The sequence below is a fragment of the Artemia franciscana genome, chromosome 15 (genome assembly GCF_032884065.1).
Source record: "Artemia franciscana chromosome 15, ASM3288406v1, whole genome shotgun sequence".
Lineage (NCBI taxonomy): Eukaryota > Metazoa > Arthropoda > Branchiopoda > Anostraca > Artemiidae > Artemia > Artemia franciscana.
The window spans coordinates 37,132,381-37,148,895 of record NC_088877.1 but is presented as its reverse complement, the minus strand read 5'-3'; the positions used below and the strand labels follow the sequence as shown (position 1 = coordinate 37,148,895).

At 37.7% G+C, this 16,515-nt stretch overlaps 2 protein-coding genes across 3 annotated transcripts in view; both read right to left on the bottom strand.

Moving 5' to 3' along the window:
• Window positions 1–16,515, bottom strand: part of LOC136036429 (serine/threonine-protein kinase sel-5-like) — a 164,929-nt gene that overhangs the window by 56,207 nt on the left and 92,207 nt on the right. For both annotated transcript variants that reach the window (XM_065718661.1, XM_065718662.1), the window contains exon 8: window positions 1,373–1,476. In XM_065718661.1, coding sequence (XP_065574733.1) covers window positions 1,373–1,476 — 104 coding nt within the window. The remainder of the gene's footprint in view (window positions 1–1,372; window positions 1,477–16,515) is intronic.
• Window positions 9,206–15,784, bottom strand: LOC136036427 (dnaJ homolog subfamily C member 7-like). The gene has a single exon (XM_065718656.1). The coding sequence runs from the start codon at window positions 12,708–12,710 to the stop codon at window positions 10,755–10,757; it is 1,956 nt and encodes a 651-aa protein (XP_065574728.1). The 5' UTR covers window positions 12,711–15,784; the 3' UTR covers window positions 9,206–10,754.

Here is a 16,515-nt window from a genome sequence, read left to right as displayed (position 1 = left end):
CCCCAATTAAACCTTCACTAAAAAATGCGGGAAACTTCAAAGAAAACAGAACAACTGATACAATTGGTCTGATATTTTTAGAGAATTGAAGCTGAAATTTTATCTTTAAGTGACAGTTAATCTAAAATTGTTTGTGAACTATGTCAAATTTATAAATGCCACTATAATTGACGGCTAATCCATATCGTTTTTTTTTGTGACGAAAATTTCTCTATTAATGACATCTTTTTTTTCGTTGGCTTAGCTTATCTTGGGAAAATCCTGACAGAATTAGCATGTTAGTAGGCTTTAAGACTGTAGGTCTACTGACGACAAAATTTTGCTTAATTTCTGCCCCCTCCCCTGAATTGTAAAATACCTGAAAGGCAAGCATGCAACCGTTTTGACCCAAATAATATCGCTAAGCACTAGATGGCGTTGTTTGCAAAGAAGTCCACTTTGAGATTATGTAGAAACATTGACTTTAGATTCATATTTTTATTTTATTTTTTTAAACTAAAACTTTGGGGAAGATACATGGATGGCATTTTATTATTTAGAATTATAAAGAATATGAAATAGAAGGGTTTTATGAACATCTAAAAAATGGGGAGATGGGGGGGGGGGGTACTCTTTACAATTGAATGAGAAACTGAAATATGCATCCAGTAATGCTCAACATTATAATGTCTGCACATCGTAGGCCGACGCATTTTGAGAAAATCATGAGACTAAGAATGTCAATGGTTTTGTTTTTTTTATGAGTAAAACTGCTATTATAAGAAACTGTTTTAAATAGTTTATTTATGTTTAAATGCTTTGTTTTTAAATATTTTGGGTTTTTGACTCCTTACTGTACAGGCCACGGAACCTATGTGGAATTACTGATTTTCTTATCTTTTCTATCTTCCAATGCATCTAGCTACTGTCTTGTCCTAAAGAATTCTAACATTAAGAATCTATTGATTTCCAAAGGCAAAAAAAGGTCTTGTCCTAAAGAATTCTAACATTAAGAATCTATTGATTTCCAAAGGCAAAACCAAGCTACAACGCAAAGCCATATTTTATCTCCAAAGCCAAACCACACTTCCTTAAGGTGCGTGGTGCCGCATGTTTTAAGCTTTGTTCTTGCTAAAATTTTCACCCAAGTTTTTTTCCTTTGACACCCTCTACAACCAAAACAACATATGGATGTCTTTGTCGTTTGAAAAATAAGTTCCTGGTTTTTCTTATTTTTTACAATAAATATAATTGTGTAAATTAACACTTAACCAATGCAGACAATCAGATTCCATTTTTATTTACCCTGGTATTTCAAGGTCAAAAGGCTGCTAAGGCGAAGTGATTTAAAGCTCTTAAGAGACTTAAGACATAAGGCAAAAAGATTACTTACATAGAGGTTATTTACAGGGCAGGGCTTTGAAGCTAGCTTAAATGCAACGTAGGCCACTTGGAATATATTAGGCCGCTTTTCTGGATCGACTTCTAGCATATATCCTAAAAGAAATTGTAATGTTGGAAAGAGCGAAAAATGAAATATGACGTTCCAGCTTGTTAGTCAAAGACAACTAAGAAGACAACTCATGTCAAAGACAACTCATCTAAGCTATTAGAAAACAATGTAATTTAAAATAATTGAATAAAAATAAGAATTAGCAATTGAAATTGAATAAATTATTCAAATATAACTGGATATATGACACTTCTTTATTTATAAAGGATTTAAAAAAGGGGTCAAATATAATTCTATACTAAAATAAATATTTTTATAGGAGAAAATATATAACTGACAACAATAAACTATTTGTTGAATTCTAGATGGTGCTAGCATGAAATCTAGTTTGCTGGGCCAAGCTTAACAGCGAACATCTCGGCCAACCAAGATCAAACACATTCCCAACAATCAGGTGCTTTTGTAGGGACTTTTCTTGGAAGATGGGGAAAAACATAAAATAAAATAAATAAAAACAATAGCCAGATTCACGAGGAAGTATTTAAGAAATTAAAGCGACAGCTCTCGTAAACTCTCGAAATTTCTGAACGAGGTGACACCCTTCTCTATATAGAGGTGTGTCAACAATGTATTAACATTGCAAGAGTATGTCTCCTCAGGGCAATAGGTCAAATGATAGTTATCTATCTATATATATAAAAATAAGTTGTCTGTGTGTGTGTGTCGAGTGACGTCATGTTTGTGTGTCGACTGACGTCATGTTTGTCAACTGATGAAATTACATACTGGGACACAAATGACGACCGGGACACAGGGAATATAAATGACGACCAGGAACCTCAAAGAGAAATTACAGACTGGGACACCCGGACACAAATCACGACCAGGAAACAGGGAATATAAATGACAACCAGGACAGAGGGACACAACTACAACGGGAACGCCGAGGGCGCAGGCGGGATATATAAATGACGACCGGGACACAGGGATTGTTCGAATAGAAATTACAGACCGGGACACAAATGACGACCGGGACACAGGGAATATAAATGACGACCGGGACACTCAAAGCTTGGGGGGCGCGAAGCGCCCCACCAACTAGGTGTTGGGGTGGCGCGAAGCGCCACCCCAACAGCTAGTTACTTAATAATATAAACATTTTATTATATTAAAAACGCAGTACTGGCTAACCATTTCCCTGTTGATAGGCTCCTGCGAGTTAGTTAGATTTTCAATTCTTCCTTCTTTGCTTAAATCTGATTCAATATATCTGAACATTCATATAGAAAGATTTGTTAAAAGTTTTAGCAAGGGAAATGTCTTAGGATAGTTTTAGGAACCCGTTTGACTGACCCTATGTCAAACGACAATTAGTACAAAATATATGGTTCGATCTCATTTCCTAGGATTATAGTGTATAAACGCTGGTAGGATTTCACAGATGTAGGGAATTTTACGGATGATGTAAATATGTACGGAGTTTTCTGATTTAGTAATGATGTACAGAGTTTTACGGACGATGTACGGATATACGGAGTTTTATGGAGGATGTGCGACAGATTGCTAAATTTTGTGGTTTTTGGCCATTCATCTGACGTATAATGAGATGCAGGTTCTCCTTAAATGACGTGGAAAAAGGTCATAAGAAAAGATTAAAGTGAAGTTTGAAATCCATGTGACAGTGCAGAGAATGAAGCTTTGAATAGACTTGGGTGGATGAGGGCTATTCACAGCTGTGTCAGCCTCACTTGGCTTGGTGCTACAGTGAGCTGTTACTAGTAGTAGCAATAGTATATCTGACCAGTATAAAATACTTACAGAAAACTAAAGTAGAGAGAGAGAGAGGTGGAGGGATGGAGGGAGAGGGAGAGAGGGAGAAAGAGAGAGAGAGAAAGAGAGAGAGAGAGAAAGAGAGAGAGAGAAAGAGAGAGAGAGAGAGAGAGAGAGAGAGAGAGAGAGAGAGAGAGAAAGAGAGAGAGAAAGAGAGAGAGAGAGAGAGAGAGAGAGAGAGAGAGAGAGAGAGAGAGAGAGAGAGAGAGAGAGAGGAGAGAGAGAGAGAGAGAGAGAGAGAGAGAGAGAGAGAGAGAGAGAGAGAGAGAGAGGTTTATTTAAACAACAATCGTAGCTCAAATGGCTAATTTGATGTTGAAATACAAAACATGTTATTATGCACTATTACACATTGACGTAAAAAGGGACGAAAGAGTTCTGGTAGCGGTTTGTCCGAGCACACACAGGAACAAGTTTTAGCTTGTCTTTTACGGCTGACTGTCAGGACTTCTGGGGGTAAAATGTCACGGTGAGCAGTGTTAGACAGAAACATTTTGACAAACATCACGATAAGGTCACTCAAACGGAGTTCCAAACTTTAGAGTTCAAGGGTTGCTAGGGCATCATGGTAGGAAATTTCACTATTGCTCAGGATGATCCTGGTTCCCCGTTTTTGGACTGGCTCCAGTTCCTGCACTAAAAAAGCGATTCTTAATACTGAGGCCCCAGACGGGACAGGCGTATTCAAGTACGGGACGTACGTAGCACAGGTATGCTCGTAGAAGATTGTGGGCGTTGCACCCGAAGCGACGCATTTTTAAAAGGGTTTGCAGAGATGCGTTTGCTTTGCGGGTCACACTATTAATATGGGTAGTAAAGGTACAATTACGTGAGAAAATGATACCTAGTATATATCACCTCACTCACAACAGGGAAAGGAACTTCAGGGGGGACGAAGTCTCTCTTAAGCAGGTTCAGTCTAAGTATTCTTGACTTAACAGAATGAATAGTCAATTTCGTATCAGAGCACTGTCAACTTAGTAGATCGAAAGTGATTTCGGGGAAATGTTTGGTGGGGACAATGCCATGAAGGGGATAGGGGAGTAAGAGCGACAAATCGTCGACAACTTTGTACTAAAAAAGCGATTCTTAATACTGAGGCCCCAGACGGGAGCACTGTCAACTTAGTAGATCGAAAGAGCACTGTCAACTTAGTAGATCGAAAGTGACTTCGGGGAAATGTTTGGTGGGGACATTGCCATGAAGGGGATAGGGGAGTAAGAGCGACAAATCGTCGACAACTTTGCACCAAAAAAAGCGATTCTTAATACTGAGGCCCCAGTCGGGACAGGCGTATTCAAGTATGGGACGTACGTAGCACAGGTATGCTAGTAGAAGATTGTGGGCGTTGCACCCGAAGCGACGCATTTTTAAAAGGGTTTGCAGAGATGCGTTTGCTTTGCGGGTCACACTATTAATATGGGTAGTAAAGGTGCAATCACGTGAGAAAATGATACCTAGTATATATCACCTCACTCACAACAGGGAAAGGAACTTCAGGGGGGACGAAGTCTCTCTTAAGCAGGTTCAGTCTAAGTATTCTTGACTTAACAGAATTAATAGTCAATTTCGTATCAGAGCACTGTCAACTTAGTAGATCGAAAGTGATTACGGGGAAATGTTTGGTGGGGACATTGCCATGAAGGGGATAGGGGAGTAAGAGCGACAAATCGTCGACAACTTTGTACCAGCAAGTAGTTGATGACGGCAAGAAATGTAATTCCTGCAAGTTTCGTCCCTTGCGGGGCACCGCAGGTTATTTTACTCCACTCTGAGTCACAGTCCTCTTCGTGTAAATCAAATATTTTTCGCTGTCTTTCATATAGAAAATCGAGCACAATGGGTAGCGTTTGGCGTTTAGCAACCATTCGTTTTAGGTTTTGGCAGGCTACTAGGTGTAATAGGAGATCAAAAGCTTTGCGAAAGTCGATGGCTATTAAGTCAATAAAACAGCTTTGCTTTTCAAGCCATTTCAGGATCTGATCGTACATTCTGACTAGGCATATAGTCGTCCCACATTTTGGGAGTCCGCCATATTGGTATTTGTCGATAGTCTGTCTTAATTACTCTAGTAGCCACCGCAAGATGAAAAAATCTGTCACTTTTGCTAGGCATGGCGTTAGGGAGATTGGTCTTAAATCACCATACGACTTAGGAGGGTTCTCTTTGGAATTACACGGATGTGGCCCTTTTTCCATGATCTAGGGAAGGTCCCAGATGCAAAACACTTGTTTATAAGAACCGAGAGTGGTAGGGCTAGGAACAATTCAAATCCACGTATGAGCTTTGCAGGGATTTCACCTGGGAAGGGAGAGACGTTTGTCTTTACTTTCCTGATTTCACTATACACTTCAAATTCACTGAGCGCTATTGTGCCTTCGTTGGGGCAATCATCGAGAAGCGAGGCTTTCTCCTGGGGGATAACCGCTGAAAAAGTGGTACAAATGGAGGTGAGAAATGCATCAACGTCACTAGACTTCAGTATTCGCCCATTATCATCAAATATTTTGGCACTGGTTTCGAAACATTTCCACTCATCACTTTGACCGAGCTATGCCACTTTGCAGGTTCAGTGTTGAGCAGGGGGTCATTTCTGATCATTTTAACTATTAGGTTTCTTTTGGTCGCTCTTTGATTTACCTTGCCGCTCGAGTAAAGGTGGCTGCATTCACGGATCAGGGCCTTAATAGTGGGCGTAATCATGGCTTGCCGTATTCACTTTTGACCACAGTCTTTGTTGGAAATTAAATAAAAAAAACTAGTTTTTTTTAACTGAAAGTAAGGAGCGACATTAAAACTTAAAACGAGCAGAAATTATTCCGTATATGGAATGAGTTGTCCCCTCCGCAATCCCTCGGTCTTTACACTAAAGTTTTCAATTGTTTTAAAAAGTACAATTGTGGCAAAGAGTCAAATTTTAGCGTAAAGAGCGAGGGACTGCGGAGGGGACAACCCATTTCATTTACAGAGTAATTTCTGTTCGTTTTAAGTTTTAATGTCGCTCCTTGCTCTCAGTTAAAAAAATAGTTTTTTTATTTAATTTCTGAACGTTTTTGAATTAATGCATGTTTGATTTTGGCTCTCTGCACATAAATTATTAAAATGAAATTTGTATATTAACTCTTTTTTGGCTAAATGGCTTTCTCTTAGTTTTGATCAGACGATTTTGAGAAATAAGGGGTGGGGAAGGAGGCCTAGTTGCGCTCCAACTTTTCGGTTACTTAAAAAGGCAACTAGAACTTTTAATTTTTAACGAACGTTTTTATTAGTAAAAATTATACGTAACTTAAGAATTAACTTACGTAACAAACTTTTATATTCTTATATTTTTATTATGTATATGAGGGATATAGATAACTTCGAAGACAACACTGCCTTTCCATGACGAAAGTAAAACAGTTCAAAATAGGGATGAAACCTTTTTATTGACAGTGAACAGATATAAAATTTAACTGGATATTTCGAACACATATACAGTGTTCATCATCAGCAGTAAAAGTGCTGATGATTTTACTTAGTAAGGTTTTACTGCTGATGATGAACATTGTATATGTGTTCGAAATATCCAGTTAAATTTTATATCTGTTCACCGTCAATAAAAAGGTTTCATCCCTATTTTGAACTGTTTTACTCGTTTCATGTATATGAGGGGGGTTGTCCTCTCGTTAATACCTCGCTCTTTACACTAAATCTTAAATTTTGTCCCAATTCTTTAAGAATAACCCCTGAATAAGAAAGGCCGTAGAATAAATAGTTTAAATTACTAAAAATACTTTAGCATAAAGAGCGAGGTATTTATCTTCTCCTAAATACCTAGCTCTTTATGCTAAAGCACTTTTAGAACCCCTCATATGCGTAATAATCTCTGTTCGTTTTAAATTTTAATGCTACTCCTTACTTTCAATTAAAAAAACTTTCATGTTTATTTTTTCATTGTTTTTTTTTTATAGTAATGCTAGAAAATCCTGCACCCTTTTCATTGAATTTCTCTTCCCCCATGACATATTCCTCCAAGGAAAGATCCTCCCACATAGTCCCCTTTCCCTCAACCCCACCCCCAAACCAAAAAAAAATCCCCCTGAAAACGTCTGTACGCTTCCCAATAACCATTACTGTATGTAAAGACTGGTCAAAGTTTGTAACTTGCAGCCTCTCCCCCATGGACTGTGGGGGGTAAGTCATCCCCAAAGACATAGTTATTATGGTTGTTGACTATGCGGAACAAAATGGCTATCTCAAAATTTTGATTCGTTGACTTTGGGAAAAAATGAGCGTGGGAGGGGGCCTAGGTGCCCTGCAATTTTTTGGTCACTTAAAAAAGGCACTTGAACTTTTCATTTCCGTTAGAATGAGCCCTTTTGCGACACTCTAGGACCACTTGGTCGATACGATAACCACTCGAAAAAAAAAAATAAAAATAAACACGCACCCGTGATCTGTCTTCTGGCAAAAAATACGAAATTCCACATTTTTGTAGATAGGAGCTTGATTTTCGTTAAGATTCTATGACTTTTAGGGGGTGTTCCCCCTATTTTCCAAAATAACGCAAATTTTCTCAGGCTCGTAACTTTTGATGACAAAGACTAAATTTGATGAAACTTATATATTTAAAATCAGCATGAAAATCCGATTCTTTTGATGTATCTTTTAGCATCAAAATACCGTTTTTTAGAGTTTCGTGTACTATTGAGCCGGGTCGCTCCTTGCTACAGTTCGTTACCACGAACTGTTTGATATCTCAAGGAACTTGGAGTACAATCTTTCACTGAAAGCACACACCCTTTGCTCAAGACAAACGTCCTTTGAAGCCTCTGGGAAGTCATATTCGGCAATCCTGCGGTCATATTCACGGATTGCAGAGTCAGTTATTGGTCCAGTAGTGACCCGTGAGAGCTTGGGTTTTCTCACAGAACTCTTGGCTATAAATAAAAAGGGTAAAGGATACGGCATTAGACTTTACAGTCCGTACCGGCGGTGCTGATTTCCGTTTCTTGGCCCTTCAGCCAGGAAGTGCAATGGGGGGTTGGGGGCCAGCCATCATGTGCTTTCACACACCCTTTCTGTTTACTCTTGGCTATAGACACAATACAAAACAGCACAATAACAAGATTTAGCGAATGAATATACAATCATACATGGACAAACTTAGATGCAGTCTACCTTTACAACTATACAAATTTCAGCAGTCTGTATTATTACTTTGATACACAGCACCGGCTATCTAGCATCTCTGAAGCTAGGGAAGCCTAAGTTGTAGCCTATAGGCCGAACAATATATGGGATGATCTATATATCCCGGTGGTCAGAAAAATTTCAACTACTACTGTTATAACTTCTACAACTCATCACAGCACCAAGCCATATGAGGTCCACACAGCTTTCAATCTTATGTACTTATGTAACTTATTAAGTAATAAAGATCTATCGGGAGAATTTAGGACTGTTTTCCATATAATATCTTAAATTATGTATTTTACGACTATAGGGTTATACTTCGCCATCCTCTTAGCTAGCAAAAATACCCATTTACGATATTTATCTCCCTCCCCCCCGTTCCACTCGCTCACATTAAAGGTCGATACTAGACAAATAGATTATATCACACGCAGGAAAAGTCCTTAAGCTTTTCTTAGTAGGAATCGTAACGAACACTGACTATCAGGCAGTGGAATGACTCAAGTGTAAGGTCATACTCCACGGGAGAAACCTTTTTAGTAAATGCGTTTTGTGTTATCTTGTCAAAAGATGCGTATTTTATATCACCAAGTATATGAAAATGAAGTTTTTGTCAATAATTCCATTTTATCCCGTTTTGATATTATTTTTTGTTACTTACAAAAAACACTGGCTTGAGACTTTTACGGTTGGAGAAGGGTGAAAAAAGCAATAGCCAAACTCCTGTTTGTAGAAATTTGGATTCGTTTTAAGTTGGGCTTAAACATTCAATTTAATGTTTGCTCGTTTATAGAATTATTTATTTATCTATGTTAGGACCTGTTATCTGTATGGCTTCTATGATGGATTATTCTAATTTCTGTTCATTTTGGGTTTCATTAATTCTTCAATAGTAACTTCGGGTCGTTTCGAGTTTGAATTATTTTATGAATTTATTTTTCCTAGTCTTAAGTTTAATATGACTCTTTACTTTTCTTTGAAAAACTTCTATTCGGATAGTTTTTGTAATTTATTCATATACACATATCGTGGTTTCAGCTGTTGCTGTAATCTAGTAAAAGGCAAGTCACAGCCCATGGTAACCAAAAGTTAAAAAACGCTCTTTGAAAAAAAAAACAGCTTAAGGAGAAAAAATTCTCGTCTGACAGTGATTCAGGTTTGGCAACTACTATTTTGGTTTTAATCTTAAAATTAAAAGTTAAAAATAAAAGAGAAATGTAAGGTGATTTCGAAAAATAGCTTGAAACCTCTCAAAAATGGCGCCATATCGAAATGAATGGTTGAAAAACTTTACAGGTAAATTACAGCCCCCCACCTTAGACAACAAGGAAAATCACTTTTTTGCATGGGTAGCACTGAATTGTGTTCTTTTTTTTCTTTCTTTTTTCACCAGGGCTAACGGGCTATCAGAAGATCATATAGAAATTTTTAGTGCTTAATTTTAAGGGAGATTGTTACATATGGAGTCACTTTTGTAATTAAAAAAATTTAACATTTAGTATAAAATTAATTTTTTTACGAAAAGCTTCATTTTAATCCCATTTCTGAAGTGATGGGGCTAGCGGGGTACCAGAAGGTCTTTTATTTTTCCAACTGAACTTTCTCCAGCTTTTTCCAGTTTTATATTAAAGAACGAACTATAGACCATAGTAACTGAAGAATTAAAAAATAATTATATAACTGATGATACAAGAGAAATAACTATTGAAAAAGTTGTTTCCCAGATTCATGGTTGCAGCAGCATTATAACAAAGGTTATAGCAAAGAATGGAATCTAGACCATAAAAAGAAAAAAAAGAGATTGTTTAAGCAGAATATCGTAGTAGCTGCCTTTTTTCTTTTTTGCTTTGTAGTAACCGTAACTCTTCAACTTCGTATTTCACCTTCAAATTTTTTTAGAAGGAACCTCAGACGTGGCTCTTTCTTGGAAGCTTTTATGCTTTCCATGTTGAACAAGCAGCCCACTGAGTCGCAGCAAATGATCACTGCACTGATGCTTGAGATCTATGTTTGACTCCTACCAGCATGTACTCCAGACCTAGTAAGAGTCCTTCAAGTTTTGCTTGAGAACTATTTTATTTTCGGTTCTGTAGCATGTAACCATCAATCAGTGAAGGACTACTACCACAGATCCACTACCGTCTTTGGAGTAGAAGCCACCATCCGGTGAACAATTTATTAAAATGCTTAAGGAACTATCAATTATTTCATTAAATATGAAACAACGTTCAAACTTCTTTTCGGATAGTCTTTTGTAATTAGTCAATATACACTAAAGAAAATTTAAACTGGAAGTTAAATCCACTCACCAGAAGTTTTAATTCACCACCTCGAAATGAAATTCACTAAATGGACTTGGACCACTTCCAAAGAAAGTACTGAACATTTGTGGATCGACTTCGACCCATCCTTCATCATCTAGGTCTTGACCTCTGTCATACTGGGCTTTATTCTTAGGATCAGAGAGAACAGTGTACGCTTCTCCAAGATCTTTGAAATTCTTTTCATGTTCCTTTCGCTCTTCTTCTGTCGCTGACGAATGTCGGTCAGGATGATGAAGAAGCGCCCGTTTCCTGTAGGCCTTCTTGATTTCATCGTCGTTGGCATTCTTTTCAACTCCAAGAATCTTATAGTAATCTTTTTGTTTGGACCTTTTCATTTCTATTTTCGCCTCTTGTAATAGTCTTCGGGTTTCTCTATTTGCATTTCTTTCTAGCTTCATACAAGCTTCATAATCTCTGACACATTCTTCGTATTTTCCAAGACTTCTGTAGGATTTTCCTCTCAACAGCAATGCTTTTATGTAACCATCATTCAAGTTCAGAGCCGCAGAACAGTCGTCAACTGCTAGAGAGTGATTTCCAAGCTTAGAATTGACAAGAGCTCTATTGTAATATACTTTAGAGTTGGTCAGCTTATTAACTGGATCGATGGCAAGCGTTTCTGTATAGATGGTGAGAGCTTCTTTTAATTTGCCTTGTTTAAATGCTACATTTCCTTCCTCTTTCTTCGTCATCAATTGCTTTGCTTTCTTGTAAGTTTCTTTGGCTTTGCCATAATCAGGTGCTAATCGAAGTACTTGTTGGAAATGAGAAAACGCTAAATCAATATTATCCTGATAATATAAACACATTCCACGGACTAGCAATGAGTCAACATCTGTGCTATCTGACCTTAGTATGTCATTAACGATTTCCTCAGCTTCCTGATATCGGCCAAGGTGCGTCAAGGACTCGGCTTTCTTTACTTTGTATCTTTGGCAAAACACAGCAATATCCAAGGCTCTTTCAGAGCAGTACAAAGCCTTTAAATAGTCTTGAATTTCAACAGCTCTACTAAGATCTTCGTCTATTTTATTGAGGGTATCAATGGTTCTCAGCTCAGTGTCAATAGTAGTATTTGTAGGTTCTAGTTCTTTTGCTTTGTCAAAAGCACTTTTTGCAGTGGCTACATCGCCCATCGCCAAGGAACATTTTCCCATTCTGAAATGGCCTTTGGCATAAGATGGCTCACATTTGATACTTTCTCTGGCATCTTGCAGTGCCTGTGAATACATTCCCAGCATGATATAGCAAGCAGCACGATTGCCATAATAGGGAGCACACGGACACAGCTCAACGGCTTTGGCGTAACAGCCAAGAGCCCTTCTATAATCCTTCTGCTTGTAATATTTATTTCCTTTATCCTTCTGATCCTCCGCAAGCTCATCAGAAATGGTAGCATAAGCGTCATTGGGTTTCAAATCCGAGCAGTTTCTATGATCATAATTTGATCTGTCAAAACATTTTTTATTATCAAATTCTTCAGAATATTCCATTCTCCTTTTCTTCACTCTTGGTTCACCTTGATTATCGTTCTGGTGAATTCTTTTTTCTTTGTTATTATTTTCGTTGTAGTCTCTTGCCCTCTTCTTTCTTAACTTATTTTTATGTTCATAATCTTTTGAGGCATCCACGAGCTGTTCCCTTCTACATTGCCCTCGATATGAATGCCGTGGGGTGCATACTTTTCTATTATAAACCCCCTTAAGACTGTGAATACTAGATCTCTGCCTATATACTTCATTCTTTCTGAAATTGTTTGTCCTTCTTACATTTCGCCTATATCCAAACTTCCTACAGGGACTCCTATGACGCCTTTCGCGGTAAATAGATTCATTGGGTTCATCAACCTGGTGGGCATTAAAATTCGTTTCACTTTTTGGGCTCTTGCCGCTTCTTTCTAAGCCATTCAAGTCTTGACGATTGTCGTCTTTTTCTGATCTTGTCTCCATTATGTTTATAAGTGTTTTAGCTAGCTATTAACTTTTTATGCTGAAGTGACTTGGCTTCATACATAATTTTATACGGTACACGACGTCATGACAAATGACGACAGAATGGTAATACAAAGGGATAACATTATTATATTCTTTGAAGCTTTAGTATGACGTCATTCATGGTTATAATCATGCATTTTTATGCCATCTTTTAAACACCTGAAATATGCGCGTCGTTTTATTATTTCTTTTCCTCCTACTGGCCGTAGTCCCGTTTCTGCATCTTGAATTTTTTTTTTTACTTTATTTTCAAAAAAAAGAATATAGTAGGAGGGATACATGCATGAAACATACATTAAACATCCACATAATATGCAACATAACTACATACATAGATACAAAATGTATTAAATGATATCTAATATAAACGCTAAAATATAAATAGTATAGTCTTAACATCCCTGCCCCAGAAAAAGACATAATAGAGACGGAACTAAATCCGATTTTTCGAGCAACAAGTCTAAGATTTAGTTCAAAATGATTCGTTTCCTTAGTAATTCTTGCTGATTGCAAAATCACAAAGACGATAAATGACTCTCAACAGCTACAGAAAAACCTAGGAAACAAGAAACAGCAAAAATCCCATTGTATTGCAACAAGGATAATACCTTCGCTAGAGGGCTTCTATACGCTAAATCAAACGTTTGCTCATAATACATAAAACTGAGGATTAAAAATGCTGGAAAACTCACGCGCTTGTCAATTATTAATCAAAAGATTCGGTCTACGCATACTCTGCCCTTCCTAAAACACACTGTTCTTCTCTTAAAACCTTGTCAACAGCATCTCTAATTCTACAAAGTATCTACATAATAACTAATTCTCTACCGATAGAAACCGCCTAATGCCTCTATAATTACCCTACTCATTCTTATCACCTTTCTTATACAGGGGTTTAATTAGAGTTTTCTTAAGTCGCGAGGTACTTACCCTTTTTCAAAAATCACATTCATAATCTTTAGTAACTTTATTTCTTATCTCATAACCACTATATTCAAACAAGATCTAAGAGCTTACGTATGGCACTTGTGACGAAAGATCGGAACCGGTCCGGTTATGTCCATCATGCATCTAGAACTTGGGCTTATTCTCGAACTCACCAAAGCAGTAAAAATACCCCAACACCCCCAAAGAGATCGGATCTTGTCCGGTTATGTCAATTACGTATCTAGAGCTTGTGCTCATTCTTCCCATCAAGTTTCATCCTGATCTCTCCACACTAAGCGTTTTCCAAGATTTCTAGTTTCCAAAATCTCCGGTTTCCAAGATTTCCGTTTCCCCCATCCACTCCCAATGTCCCCAGATCCGATCTGAATGAAAAATGGAGCATCTGAGACATGATATCTTTCTGTATATTAAGTTTCATTACGATACCTCAATTTTCACGATTTCCTCTCCCTCCAACCCCCTCCCCAGATGGTCGAATCGAGGAAATGACTGTTATCAAGTGAATTTGTGCAGGTCCCTGACACGCCTGCCAATTTTCATCGTCCTAGCACGTCGAGAAGCACCGAACTCACCAAAGCACTGGACCCCCCCCAAACTCCCCCAAAGAGAGCGGATCCGTTCCGGGTATGTCAAACACGTATCTAAGACTTGTGCTTATTCTTCCCACCAAGTTTCATCCCGACCTCTTCACTCTAAGCGTTTTCCAAGATTTCCGCTTTCCCCCTCCAACTCCCCTCAGTATCACCGGATCCGGTCGGGATTTAAAGTAAAAGCTTTGAGACACGAGGGCCTTCTAAATATCAAATTTCATTAAGATCCGATCACCCGTTCGTAAGTTAAAAATACCTCATTTTTTATATTTTTCCGAATTAACCGTCTCCCCCCCCCCCCAGAGGGTTGAATCGGGGAAGCGACTGTTTCTAATTTAATCTAGTCCGGTCCCTAATACGCCAGCCAATTTTCAGCGATATTGATCACGCATCTAGATTTAGATCTTCCTAAGCGAGAATCATACAACTAGACCAGCAAGCCGATACTTAAGAACAACAATCATTTGTTTTATCGGCAGATCATTCCCAACTATCTCGTTCCCTCGTCGTCGTCCCCCCAGATGGTCGAACCGACAGACCGACAGACGGAAATTGCGATCGCTATATGTGACTTGGTAAATACCAAGTGCCATAAAAACTAATTTACTAGAGTAACAGCACCTGGGGCCTTTTTATGTTTTAAGCCGTCTAGTACACTACTTTTCTTACCATTTAGTAAATGGGACTAATTCTTCTACACAAATAATTCTTCCTTCAGATCCAAAGTGCCCCAAGCTTTCCCTTCTTTTCTAGATCTATTCCTGCAACTCTATCATGGTTTAGCACAATCTCAAAATGTTCTACCATCTCTCTTTATCTCTTTCCTAATGATTAATTGCAGCCCCATTTTTATATTTAACTGGGACAAGTCCGGATTGACTATTCCCTCTCAATTTATCAACATGCCACTACAATATTTCATTATTGTGACGTCTGGCTGCATATTCTAGATCTTGGCAACTTTATCCGTCTCTACTCCACTTGGCAATTTAATTGGTCTCTACTTCATATTTTAATTTTTGCTTCACTTTCTTTAAATTCCTCTTATTTTTTTATGATCCATCACCCAAATAATTATTTTATACAAGCCTTTCATCCTCTCTGTTAAACAGAAGCATTTTTAATAATGTTTCTAGCTGCGTTCCTAACTTTCTTTTTAAGACACCATCAGCAACTTCACAAATTATTTTCCTAAAATTATTTCATCAGACTTCCACATTTTCTAATTTTGAACTTTCCGGTCTGGTGTTCACATGTTCCTGAAAAGTGTATCGTAAATTCCCATCCTGGAGTCCAGCAACATCGTAACCCTACACAGCTAGATGGGGATCTTTATTTTTGACATCAATAACAGCGCTCCTATATACCCTAGTATTTTGTATTGATCCAGAGAGTCTTCGATTTACAATAACATAATCATTAAGATTAGCTATCTTACCATCATAAAAATATCATGTGAACTTACGAGCAATTTTATGACCAAACACTGCAGTACGTGACCATTTTTTTTTCTGTATCAAATTTACCTAAGCTTTGACACAGTAAAGATATCTAGACAGTAATCTAGACAGATATCTAGACAGTCTATGACAGTAAGATCATCTTAAAAAATAACTGTCACCCAGAATCTCTGCGCATATCAAAGCTCCTCCCATTTCCTTTAATTTGCGATTCATTGTGTATCTTCCTGTTGCTTGATTAAATAAAAAAAAAACTAATTTTTTTAGCTGAAAGTAAGGAGCGACATTAAAACTTAAAACGAACAGAAATTACTCCGTATATGAAATGAGTTGTCCCCTCCACAATCCCTCGCTCTTTACGCTAAAGCTTTTAATTGTTTTAAAAAGTAGAATTGTGGCAAAGAGTCAAACTTTAGCGTAAAGAGCGAGGGATTGTGGAGGGGACAACTCATTTCATATACGGAGTAATTTCTGTTCGTTTTAAGTTTTAATGTCGCTCCTTACTTTCAGCTAAAAAAATTAGTTTTTTTTTATTTAATTTCTGAACGTTTTTGAATTAATGCATGTTTGGTTTTGGCTCTCCGCACATAAAGTATTAAAATGAAATTTGTATATTAATTCTTTTTTGGCTAAATGGCTTTCTCTTAGTTTTGATCAGACGATTTTGAGAAATAAGGGGTGGAGAAGGAGGCCTAGTTGCCCTCCAATTTTTCGGTTACTTAAAAAGGCAACTAGAACTTTTAATTTTTAATGAACGTTTTT

Coding starts and splice junctions, on each gene's coding strand:
- LOC136036427 (XM_065718656.1), bottom strand. CDS start 12,710: ATGGAGACAAGATCAGAAAAAGACGACAATCGTCAAGACTTGAATGGC.